The 12,968-nt window shown below is 47.0% G+C and overlaps 1 protein-coding gene across 2 annotated transcripts in view; it reads left to right on the top strand.

The window, feature by feature from the left end:
- Nucleotides 1-9,957: 9,957 nt before the first annotated feature.
- The window catches only part of tpcn1 (two pore segment channel 1), a 32,263-nt gene continuing 29,252 nt past the window's right edge, over nt 9,958-12,968 (top strand). For both annotated transcript variants that reach the window (XM_039013590.1, XM_039013589.1), the window contains exon 1: nt 9,958-10,493. In XM_039013590.1, coding sequence (XP_038869518.1) covers nt 10,400-10,493 — 94 coding nt within the window. In that variant the 5' untranslated portion in view covers nt 9,958-10,399. The remainder of the gene's footprint in view (nt 10,494-12,968) is intronic.

Below are 12,968 nucleotides of genomic sequence, written 5' to 3'. Positions count from 1 at the left end.
AAACAACAAACGACTGTGAAGCTATAAACGAAAGTGCACACACAAGCTACTAATGTTCAACATAGACAATTACCCACAAACACCTAAAGCCTATGGCTGCCTTAAATATGGCTCCCAATCAGAGACAACAATAAACAGCTGTCTCTGATTGAGAACCAAACCAGGCAACCATAGACTTTCCTAAACACCTGCACTGAACACAACCCCATACATTCTACAAAACCCCCTAAACAATACACACACCCTAAACTAGACAAAACACACAAACATCCCCCATGTCACACCCTGACCTAACTAAACTAATAAAGAAAATCAATATAACAAAGGCCAGGGTGTGACAGTACCCCCCCCCCACCAAAGGTGCGGACTCCGGCCGCAAAACTTGACACAGAAGGGGAGGGTCCGGGTGGGCCTTCCTATGGCGGCGGCTCGGGTGCGGGACGTGGACCCCCCTCCACCATAGTCACTACCCGCTTTGGTGGCACCTCTGGAACGGCGAGTCCCAGGGGCAGCTCCGGACTGAGGGGCATCTCCGGACTGGCAGACAGCTCTGGCGGATCCTGGCTGACTGACGGCTCTGGCGGATCCTGGCTGGCTGGCTCTGGCAGATCCTGGCTGGCTGACGGCTCTGGCGGATCCTGGCTGGCTGATGGCTCTGGCTGATCCTGGCTGGCTGACGGCTCTGGCTGATCCTGGCTGGCTGACGGCTCTGGCTGATCCTGGCTGGCTGACGGCTCTGGCTGATCCTGGCTGGCTGACGGCTCTGGCTGATCCTGGCTGGCTGACGGCTCTGGCTGATCCTGGCTGGCTGACGGCTCTGGCTGATCCTGGCTGGCTGACGGCTCTGGCTGATCCTGGCTGGTTGACGGCTCTGGCGGATCCTGGCTGGCTGACGGCTCTGGCGGATCCTGGCTGGCTGACGGCTCTGGCGGATCCTGGCTGGCTGGCTTTGGCGGATCCTGGCTGGTTGGCTCTGGCTGATCCTGGCTGGCTGACGGCTCTGGCTGGTCATGGCTGGCTGACGGCTCTGGCTGGTCATGGCTGGCTGACGGCTCTGGCTGGTCATGGCTGGCTGACGGCTCTGGCTGGTCATGGCTGGCTGACGGCTCTGGCTGGCGGAAGGCTCTGGCTGCTCCTGTCTGGCGGAAGGCTCTGGCTGCTCCTGTCTGGCGGAAGGCTCTGGCTGCTCCTGTCTGGCGGAAGGCTCTGGCTGCTCCTGTCTGGCGGAAGGCTCTGGCTGCTCCTGTCTGGCGGAAGGCTCTGGCTGCTCCTGTCTGGCGGAAGGCTCTGGCTGCTCCTGTCTGGCGGAAGGCTCTGGCTGCTCCTGTCTGGCGGAAGGCTCTGGCTGCTCCTGTCTGGCGGAAGGCTCTGACTGCTCCTGTCTGGCGGACGGCTCTAGCGGCTCCTGGCTGGCTGACGGCTCTGGCTGATCCTGGCTGGCTGACGGCTCTGGCTGATCCTGGCTGGCTGACGGCTCTGGCTGATCCTGGCTGGCTGACGGCTCTGGCTGATCCTGGCTGGCTGACGGCTCTGGCTGATCCTGGCTGGTTGACGGCTCTGGCGGATCCTGGCTGGCTGACGGCTCTGGCGGATCCTGGCTGGCTGACGGCTCTGGCGGATCCTGGCTGGCTGGCTTTGGCGGATCCTGGCTGGTTGGCTCTGGCTGATCCTGGCTGGCTGACGGCTCTGGCTGGTCATGGCTGGCTGACGGCTCTGGCTGGTCATGGCTGGCTGACGGCTCTGGCTGGTCATGGCTGGCTGACGGCTCTGGCTGGTCATGGCTGGCTGACGGCTCTGGCTGGTCATGGCTGGCTGACGGCTCTGGCTGGCGGAAGGCTCTGGCTGCTCCTGTCTGGCGGAAGGCTCTGGCTGCTCCTGTCTGGCGGAAGGCTCTGGCTGCTCCTGTCTGGCGGAAGGCTCTGGCTGCTCCTGTCTGGCGGAAGGCTCTGGCTGCTCCTGTCTGGCGGAAGGCTCTGGCTGCTCCTGTCTGGCGGAAGGCTCTGGCTGCTCCTGTCTGGCGGAAGGCTCTGGCTGCTCCTGTCTGGCGGACGGCTCTGACTGCTCCTGTCTGGCGGACGGCTCTAGCGGCTCCTGTCTGGCGGACGGCTCTAGCGGCTCCTGTCTGGCGGACGGCTCTAGCGGCTCCTGTCTGGCGGACGGCTCTAGCGGCTCCTGTCTGGCGGACGGCTTTGAAGGCTCAGGACAGACGGGCGGCTTTGAAGGCTCAGGACAGACGGGCGGCTTTGAAGGCTCAGGACAGACGGGCGGCTTTGAAGGCTCAGGGCAGACGGGCGGCTTTGAAGGCTCAGGGCAGACGGGCGGCTTTGAAGGCTCAGGGCAGACGGGCGGCTTTGAAGGCTCAGGGCAGACGGGCGGCTTTGAAGGCTCAGGGCAGACGGGCAGTTCAGGCGGCGCTTGGCAGACGGACAGCTCAGACGGCGTTGGGCAGACGGGCAGTTCAGGCGCCGCTGGGCAGACGGCAGACTCTGGCCGGCTGAGGCGCACTGTAGGCCTGGTGCGTGGTGCTGGAACTGGTGGTACCAGGCTGGGGACACGCACCTGAAGGCTAGTGCGGGGAGAAGGAACAGGGCATACTGGACCCTGGAGACGCACATTAGGCCTAGTGCGTGGTGCCGGAACTGGTGGTACCGGGCTGGGGACATGCATGTCAGGGCTAGTGCGGGGAGCAGCAACAGGATGCACAGGACTCTGGAGACGCACAGGAGGCTTGGTGCGTGGTGTAGGCACTGGTGGTAATAGGCTGGAGACACGCACCACAGGGCTAGTGCGTGGAGGAGGAACAGGGCTCTGGAGACGCACAGGAAGCCTGGTGCGTGGTGTAGGCACTGGTGGTACTGGGTTGGGGCGGGGAGGTGGCGCCGGAAATACCGGACCGTGCAGGCGTACTGGCTCCCTTGAGCACTGAGCCTGCCCAACCTTACCTGGTTGTATGCTCCCCGTAGCCCGACCAGTGCGGGGAGGTGGAATAACCCGCACTGGGCTGTGTAGGCGAACCGGGGACACCATGCGTAAGGCTGGTGCCATGTATGCCGGCCCGAGGAGACGCACTGGAGACCAGATGCGTTGAGCCGGCTTCATGGCACCTGGCTCAATGCCCAATCTAGCCCTGCCAGTGCGGGGAGGTGGAATAACCCGCACCGGGCTATGCACACGTACAGGAGACACCGTGCGCTCTACCGCATAACACGGTGTCTGCCCGTACTTTCGCGCTCCACGGTAAGCTCGGGGAGTTGGCGCAGGTCTCCTACCTGACTTCGCCACACTCCCTTGTAGCCTCCCCCCAAGACATTTTTTGGGCTGACTCACAGGCTTCCTACCGCGTCGTCGTGCTGCCTCCATTCGCCGGTATCCCTCCTCGCACTGTTCCAGAGAATCCCAGGCGGGCTCCGGCATTCGCCCTGGGTCGATCGCCCACCTGTCGATCTCCTCCCACGTAGTATAGTCCAGATCCTGCTCCCATTGCCACAAATCCTGTGTATGTTCCTGCTGCCGCTTGACACGCTGCTTGGTCCCGTTCTGGTGGGTAATTCTGTCACGTTCGTTCTCCTCCTCGTCTGAGGAGGTGCATGGATCGGACCAATACGCAGAGTGATATGAAAACATCTTCCCTTTTATTATATAACGAAGAATAACACGAAACGAAACACTTTTACAAACTATACAAAAAAAAAAACGACCGTGAAGCTATAAACAAAAGTGCACACACAAGCTACTAACGTTCAACATAGACAATTACCCACAAACACCTAAAGCCTATGGCTGCCTTAAATATGGCTCCCAATCAGAGACAACAATAAACAGCTGTCTCTGATTGAGAACCAAACCAGGCAACCATAGACTTTCCTAAACACCTACACTGAACACAACCCCACACATTCTACAAAACCCCCTAAACAATACACACACCCTAAACTAGACAAAACACACAAACATCCCCCATGTCACACCCTGACCTAACTAAACTAATAAAGAAAATCAATATAACAAAGGCCAGGGTGTGACAGTCACTTATTAAGCATCCTAAGCCTTTGATATTTGTTGTAGTCCACTTAAAGGATTGCTCTAGATCGTTATTCTTTTATTTTTCCTTTTGCCATTATTGTTTTTTTCACTTATATTTTATATCCTGAATAAAGTATTCTGAAAATATTTTTAGCAGGGGGGGCATTGAGTATTCAATATTGGTCAGGTATATCAGGAGATTGTCTGCAAATAAGTTTAGTTTATATTCATGTTTACCAATACTGATACCTGTTATATGGGTCCTGTCTAATTCTTTCTGCAAGCGGTTCAATTGCCAGTGCAAACCGAAGTGGTGAGAGAGGACATCCGTGTCTTGTTCACCTTTCTGAATTTGTGTATATTTTAGCTTTAGGACATGAGATATTTGTATTAAATTAATTATTTCAGCTCGAAAGTTGAAAACTTCCAAAGTTTTGAATAAAAAAGGCCATTCAAGATGGTCGAAAGCCTTTTTGGCATCAACAACCGTTATTGATAAATCTAAATCTTATTTTTTAGCACATTGTATTAAACTGAAACTTGTTTTTGTTTGTAAATGTCTATTTTGAATAAACCCTGTTTGATTAATATGTATCAAGTCTGGTAAAGCTTTTGCCATTCTATTGCTTATAAGCATTGTTATTATTTTATTAACACAATTTATGTCACACCCTGATCTGTTTCACCTGTCTTGTACTTGTCTCCACCCCCCCACCAGGTGTCTCCCATTTTTCCTCGTTATCTCCTGTGTATTTATACCTGTGTTTTCTGTTTGTCTGTTGCCAGTTCATCTTGTCTTGTCTGGTCGTACCAGCGTTTTTCCCGTTTTCCTGTTCTCAAGTTTTTTTTCTAGTCTTCCGGTTCTTACCTTTCTGCCTGTCCTGACCCTGAGCCTGCCTGCCGTTCTGTACCTGCCTGACTCTGACCTGGATTACTGGTTTTAATACAACTGAAATAACTGTTTGATACATGGAACTAGGAAACACTGAATTGAGTGACGTGTTGTAATTTGTGTAAATAGGGGCGCTACTTTGTCCCAAATGTTAAATAGAATTCTATTGGAAAGTTGTCCATTCCTGGTGCTTTTCTCCACTAAATGTTTTATTAACAGTGTCATGTATTTCTTTTTGGGTGATGTTTTTAGTGATTGTTTTTTGTCTGCTGATAATTGCTTCAGGGTTGTTGAGTATAAGAAGCCTGTAAGATCAGTCCCGCTGTTGTTTAATTCTGATTTCTATAGATTTTCAGAGAAGCTTTTAAAATTGTCATTAATTGGTTAGTGTTTCTAATTAACACACCTGTTTCTTTATCTTTTAAGACTATAACTGGTTTGGCGTGTATTCGTTTTGTGAGGGCTGCAAGATGTTTACTTGCCATTAAGCAGTATGCTTTATTTGAGTTTAACCTGTAGTTGTTGGCTCTCTTCAAAAGTAAAAGATCATATTCCTGCTTAAGTTCAGAAATTGTATTTTCTTCTTTACCTTTTTAAAGACAATTTTTTATGGGCTTTTTCTAAGATAGAGACTCAAATTAAATAAAAATAAATCACTAACTCAGATTTAACTTTTGCAGAGTATGATATAATTCCCTAAAGCATTTAAAAGCCTCCCAAATTATATCAGAGGTCGGCTTTTTACTATCCTCTATGTTGATATTTGTAATGGTAAAGTTGTTTATTTTTTCATTTATGTATTTAATACATTTTGAAGATGTGCTCTGTTCATTCTCCATATTCTGTCGCAAAATTATTTTCTATTGGTGTAATTAAGCATGATACCGGAGAATGATCCGATATCACTATGTCATGGATTTTTTTTAAGCCACTCTCGTTTGCAACAGTTGGTCTAATGATTACACCCTAGATCAACTAGATGCAGGCAAGAGTGTGCAAGGGCGGTATTGAATGTGTCAATGTGTCACTGTCACCTCAAATTTTTCTCTCGACATGTGTGAACCGACGTCGTAAACTTTCATTCATAGGCGAGGTTGTAGCAACCTCATGATGGGTATAGGGAAAAATTGAGTATCATGTAGTAGCCTAAACCTATCGATGTTACATTGAACTGGGTGAATGGAGTATGAATGACAGTCATCCAATATGCTGCAATAGAAACACAGCCATGCTCATGAAAAAAAAAGTGTCCTCCCTCATCTTAAACGGCACCGACTGCGACAGTGTCTGATGCCCTCCCAGTTACCCCATCCCAATCCCGCAGATGGGGCCCCTCTCCACTCTCATCAATAACCAACATTGAATCTTAGCTATAATGACAAACAAGGAATAATAATGACTCAATATCCTTTCCTAATCTGTACAGAATAAAATGACAACGTAGTATAGTCAAATTCTTCCTTTTCTCTCTCCAAAGATAACCCTTCCCTCTCCATCTCCCCCTCCCAGTTTTCTCCCCCTTTACCTCAAGCCAAGCTTGTCCCAACCTGCCATCCTTTCCCACCCTTGCCCATCCAAGCTAAACTTGTCCCACTCTCTCATTCTTGCCCACCCAAGCCAAGCTTATCACCAACTCCCATTCTTGCCATTCCTTACCCACCCAGGCAAAGTTTCTCAACCTCCCATCTTTTCCCATCCTCCCTTCTCTAAGGACCTGATTCAATCAGATCCACTTTAGCTGACATCCGCATTGTGGTGGTTTTGGCAGTGTCAGAGGTGGAACTACGTTACAGGTGTCAAATACACAAGCAGCTCAGAGTTCTGACTAGGTGGAATACAGCTATGATCGGAAGTGCGTTTTTCATAGCAGGTTAGGAGAACTCACGCAGCAGGTTAGGAGAATTAACGTAGCAGGTTAGGAGAATTAGGTTAAGGTTGTGGCCAATGGAGTGGGTGGAGTAAAAGGCCAGTAACACTGCATTATTCAGTACCCAATGAAATGACACCATATATACATTCTACAGACTCTACGGAGTATTCCCTACAATACCTTTACTGCGGCACCTGGAATAATTTTTGCTCTATAAGCCAATATCTATTTCATATACAATTATTTGCATTGGGAGCATTTATTTGCAAATGTCACTTAAATATGAATCATTGTGAATGTTTAGACAATTATTTTTCATATAACATGAATAACTACAGATTATTGACACTTTCTACTATTAGGAAGGGATCAAAATTTACAGAATGGTTACCTGGAGGAAAATGGGGGAGGGCCATACTTTTCAATTACAGTCAAGGGGAGGGTTAAGTACACTACATGACCAAAAGTATGTGGACACCTGCTCGTTGCACATCTCATTCCAAAATCATGGGCATTGATATAAAGTCGTCCCCCCTTTGCTGCTATAACAGCCTCCACTCATCTGGGAAGGCTTTCCACTAGATGTTGGAACATTACTGCGGGTACTTGATTCCATTCAGCCAAAAGAGCATTAGTGTGGTTGGGCACAGATGTTGGGTGATTAGGCCTGGCTCACAGTTGGAGTTCCAATTCATCCCAAAGGTGTTCGATGGGGTTGAGGTCAGGGCTCTGTGTGGGCCAGTCAAGTTCTTCCACACCGATTTCGACAAACCATTTCTGTATGGACCTCGCTTTGTGCATGGGGGTATTCTCATGCTGAAACAGGAAATGGCCTTCCCCAAACTGTTGCCACAAAGTTGGAAGCACAGAATCGTCTAGAATGTCATTTTACGCTGTAGCGTTAACATTTTCCTTCATTGGATCTAACGGGCTTCGCCCGAACCATGAGAAACAGCCCCAACTATTGTTCCAGGTAGCGTTCTCCTGGCATCAGCCAAACCCAAATTTGTCCATCGGACTGCCGTATGGTGAACTGTGATTCATCACTCCAGAGAACGTGTTTCCACTGCTCCAGAGTCCAATGGCGGCAAACTTTACACCACTCCAGCCGATGCTTGGCATTGTGCATGGTGATCTTAGGCTTGTGTGCGGCTGCTTGGCCATGGAAAGCCATTTCATGAAGTCCCTGAGGAACAGTTATTGTGCTGAAGCTGCTTCCAGAGGCAGTTTGGAACTCGGTAGTGAGTGCTGCAACCGAGGACAGACCATTTTTTTTTGCGCTGAGCCTTTGTTGCTCCTAGATTTTTCCCACTTCACAATAACAGCACTTACAGTTGACCGGGGCAACTCTAGCAGGGCATAAATTTAACTGACTTGTTGGAAAGGTGGCATCCTATAAAGGTGCCATGTTGAAAGTCACTGAGCTCTTCAGTAAGGACATTCTACTGCTAATGTTTTTTCCATGGAGATTGCAATGCTGTGTATTCGATTTTATACACCTGTCAGCAACGGTGTGGCTGAAATAGACGAATCCACTCATTTAAAGAGGTGTCCACATACTTTTGTATATAGATGTATTTTTAAAATCGAGCCCAGAGGAGGGTAATGTAATTTGTAGTTGATTAAATGTCAATATTTATCATTTTTTTATGAGTTGCTTACTAGGCTATATTGATTTGTGCCATCTCTTATTCTCCACTGGGCATGCAATATCAAGTGCGCATTTAGGCAATTTAGCGTGGTCTCAAATCAAATGATCCATAATCTATAGGCTACGAAGTGCGTGCTATGAGAAGCACAGAACAAAGTTATATTTCTAAGATAGCTGCTGGGATGTTGATCAACATTTTTTTTGAGTGCTGCTTAACCAATTGTTGTGCTGTGTAGGGCTACGGTGGCAGTTCAGGAGGAGAGTCCAAGGTTTCTTCCAAAAATAATTGTTGATTAGGTCTAGCCCCCAAAAATGCATTGTCTTGCGTGCGTACGAGCCTATAGCCTATGTTCTGTTCAGTTTGAGGAGAGCGCGAAGATGAGGAGGAACGGAGGACAACTTTGATAGCTTGCTACTACTATAAATGATTTTACTAAAAACAATATGCTTCTTGCCCATTATGTATTTATTGGCCTAACAATAAACCAGATTCGAGTAATTTACATTGTGGTGCTGAAACTTCAAGCAGCAGCTGCGGCAAAATCAATCGGAAATGGACAGCTCATGGTGCTGAAAGTAGGCAAAATCAAGTAGGCATAATTCATTTCAATTTCTTTATTTTAAATAGCCTACCTCTGTGTCAGTGAAGAGTTGTTAAGTTCAAACCAAGACTCAAATTGAGGGGGGATGAGAGGGTATGCCACAGGTCTATCTTTTATTGGAGAAAATGGCAAGAAGCACAGGCCTAGTTTAAGATTTTGAAGAAAATAAAACGGATCCGATTTTATAAAGTCATCTATAACAGCGCTTTATGCTGTAAAATAAGTGACTCCGATGCATATGGGGATATCATTGCTTCGTTTCTTTGACATTCAGATGTTGACTTTGCTTGGGAAGTAATCTAATTATGTCACTACCAATTAGCCTAATTAAGCTATTGACTTTATGTACAATAGAATATGTTTAAACCCAGACAGCTTTCAGGGAAACACTTGCCACCGACTTTGTTTATTATTAACAACAACAAAAAATTCAGGCGTTCAAATCAAATTTTATTTGTCACATACACATGGTTAGCATATGTTAATGCGAGTGTAGCGAAATGCTTGTGCTTCTAGTTCCGACAATGCAGTAATATCTAACAAGTAATCTAACAAATTCACAACAACTACCTTATACACACAAATGTAAGGGATGAATAAGAATATGTACATATAAATATATGGATGAGCGATGGCCGTGCGGCATAGGCAAGATACAGTAGATGGTATAGAGCACTATATATAAATGAGATGAGTGATGTAGGATATATAAACATTATTAAAGTGGCGTTATTTAAAGTCACTAATGATAGGGAGAGTTTTGGTAAAATAGGGAGGTCCATCCATTTTCATTTCAGAGAGATCAGATTTTTCTCCATGAAACCCTTATTATTAATAACGTTCACTACCTCACACGGGGGACTTTTAATTTGAGCATTTCAGAAATTCCGTGAACCGGAAGTACTTTTTGTGTTGCTGACGAGACGCAGCTCGCATAAATTAGTATTTGGAGATTATTTGAAAATAGTTCTTATTTAGTTTGACTTTGGATACGAAACTTAGTCGATGGTGGTGCCAATACAATGCTTAAGTGTCATGGTTTACATAACTCCATCAACAGTCGTCAATCCTAGTTTAGTGGAGTTAACGTTAGTTACCTGGAAAGTTAGTTATCCAGTTAGCTAACTAGCTAGCTAAATGTGTCAGTATGCTAACGTTATCTGAAGATAGCTAGCTAAAAGACAGAAGCTAGCTAACTAGGTATGGCGTGTATATTTTGACCATAGCGTTAGCCAGTAACTAAGGCTAGCCTAGCTAGAAGGAATTATCAGATACTAACGGTAGCTAGCTGGGACTTTTTGTAGTTTTACTAGCTAACTAAATTGCTTTCCCTTGTGGATTTAATCTCTACGGCCGGGAGAATGGAGGATACCGATGATGACGTGCCCCTCATCCTGACCTGGGATGATGCGAACAGCGGTCTGTTGAGTGAGGAGACAGAGAGGGGAGACGAGAGTAAGTTTTTGTTGACATCTCCATTTTACTGCGTAGGTAGCTAGCAAGGATAGCTGACCCATCTAGCTAGATAACAAGAGTGACTGCAGCCAATGACATTGAAATTACATTTAGCACAGCCTCTTCATAATGGGTATCATACTTTTTAGGTTTTGCCTTTGATCGGTTTGTAATTTTTGTGGAGTCATCATAATGATGCTCATTAGCTAACATGCATACTTTTCCGTTAGGTCCTCTAATTCTATTCTATTCTTTCTAATGTTCCACATAGATCAGATTAGGCCTGCGGAAAAAATATGAGTGTATTGTCTTGGTGACCTGGCCTGTTTGGGGTTTGTTGGTTGTTTATTGACATTGATAACTCAACTATCATGATGACTCAATAAGTGTTTACAAATGTCCTGAACTTTCTGAACTTCAAGGACTTTGTATTACTTCATTATTCTTTGTTTACTGGTCTAGTAGTTTATGATGAATAGGTTATGAGTGAATTAGGTACTACGAAAGTCTGTTTTCAAACTAGAAAGAACAGCTTTTAGGAATTCATGTTAAGATTTTCTGCATTTCTCTAAATGGTGCAATAAAAAAACAGGCTATATAATCTGTTCAAGAGATGTATCAATTGATCACGTGATACTTCTTATGACCACACCAAACAACTTCTGCAAAGAACCACTGCCAAATGAATGAACAAAGGAGTACAGAAACAAATGTATCTTCTACTTTAACAGCCACTGTAGTTGAAGATAAGAGGGTGTAACCCTTCCATAGAGACTCACCAGAGAGGCAGCTCCTCTGCAGGCTGACAATAGAGTTTGGCTGAGGGAGGTTTTGTTGTTAGCGGGTATGGTAGTTGGGGAGCGCTGGCTCACTGCTCTTTCGCTTTAAATTAAAAGAAAGAGGTCTCCCCATAACCCAGAGATCACGTGTGTGTCGTGTGTCTCCACTTCAGTAATCCTGTATTCTTTGTACCTCTCACACTGCAAACTGCCTCTCTGATACATGCTGGAAACTGCAGCCTCAGCAGAGATGCAGATACCTCTGTGAGTGGCCCCCTGCGCCCCGCTGCCCCCCACCCGAAGCACACGCAGGGCAGTGTGTGTCTTTCTAAGCCCACCGGCCCTCTCTGGTTCTGTGGGCCAGAGAGAGAGAGAGAGAGAGAGTGTGTGTGTGTGTGTGTGAGAGAGAGAGTGAGCTCTCGGTTTCCCCTCCTTTGGAAGTGGACAGGAAAAGTACGGGTGTTTTTCCAGGATATCTGGAGCGGGCAGAGCAGTGACTTCCCTGAGGCCTGGGAGAAGAAGGGGAGGTGAAGATTGTTCCACAGGTGGCGGAGAGCAGGACACAGCAAAGGAAGGCCTGCTCTAAAACACACAGCCTGGAGCAGACCTTCACTCAGGCTCTGGCTCACGACAGGACATGATTCAGCTGCTGACTTTGTTCTTGTGATTTAGACCGCTTGGAGGAGCCACCATGGAGCAAAGAGGATTTCTGTAGTATTTTACTGTTAGCCCGGAGGACTGACCAGGACTGCCCTGTGTGTGTTTGTATGGGCCTGGGGAGCCATAGGCAGACACGGGGCCTGACCTCAGTGAGTTGTTGACAGGAGCTCCAACATTTTATTTCTCTGAAAAACAAATGAGTGGCTGGGACTTTACCCACAGACACAGTGCTGTCAGGATAACAGCATATACTAGGCCACTTCAGAGGCCTGAGAGAACAGGAGCCTCACCTAGGATTATCACTAAACTGGAGTTTGATCTCTACACAGCAGCAGACTGAGCTCAGAACACGCTAATGTCAGAGCACCAGCAGAGGCCTCCATGTGCAGGATCCGGCTGACTGATTGACTGACTACTGGACAGCTGGCTGGCATAATCTCTGTGAGCCCTGCCTACTTGGCACTCAGATCCAGTGATCACAGATGTCTGTCTGTAATTCCTAAGGAGAGGACAGAGACACATCTACTACGCATCTACTAAGATTTTATTTTTACGGCTTGATTTTATGAGGAACTTTTGAAAATCTGTTTATAGATCAGTCTTTTAATGGTCAGTGGTGAACTGGATGTATATTATCTTTAGCAAGTATGACTTAGTTGGATTAAAAGATGAGTTGGGTTGATTTAAGGATTATATCTATCATGGTGTCAGAGACTGAAGTCATATTGTAAGTACTTAGGGTAAGTTGAAGACCATAGCTTAGTTTCCCCTCAGCCTGCTAAGGCTCCATACAGCCAGACCAGACATCACACTGATCTAACTAGGACGTTCTTCATTCTCAGTCTGGTGTCTCTCACCATCAGGAGGTGACCTCACTTCCTGTCTAGGACTTGAAGGACATTCCTCAAGCTAACGTTGGTGAAGAGCGGAGTTGGTGACGATTTCAGGATCAGTTTCTAAACTGTGGAGGACCTCTCTGCCTGATCCCTGTGAGGGATCTTTTTTTACATTGCACATGGATGCCGCCAGAGAGACA

Source organism: Salvelinus namaycush, chromosome 18, assembly GCF_016432855.1.
Source record: "Salvelinus namaycush isolate Seneca chromosome 18, SaNama_1.0, whole genome shotgun sequence".
Lineage (NCBI taxonomy): Eukaryota > Metazoa > Chordata > Actinopteri > Salmoniformes > Salmonidae > Salvelinus > Salvelinus namaycush.
The sequence above is the reverse complement of the archived record's forward strand: the minus strand, read 5'-3'. Positions and strand labels throughout refer to the sequence as shown.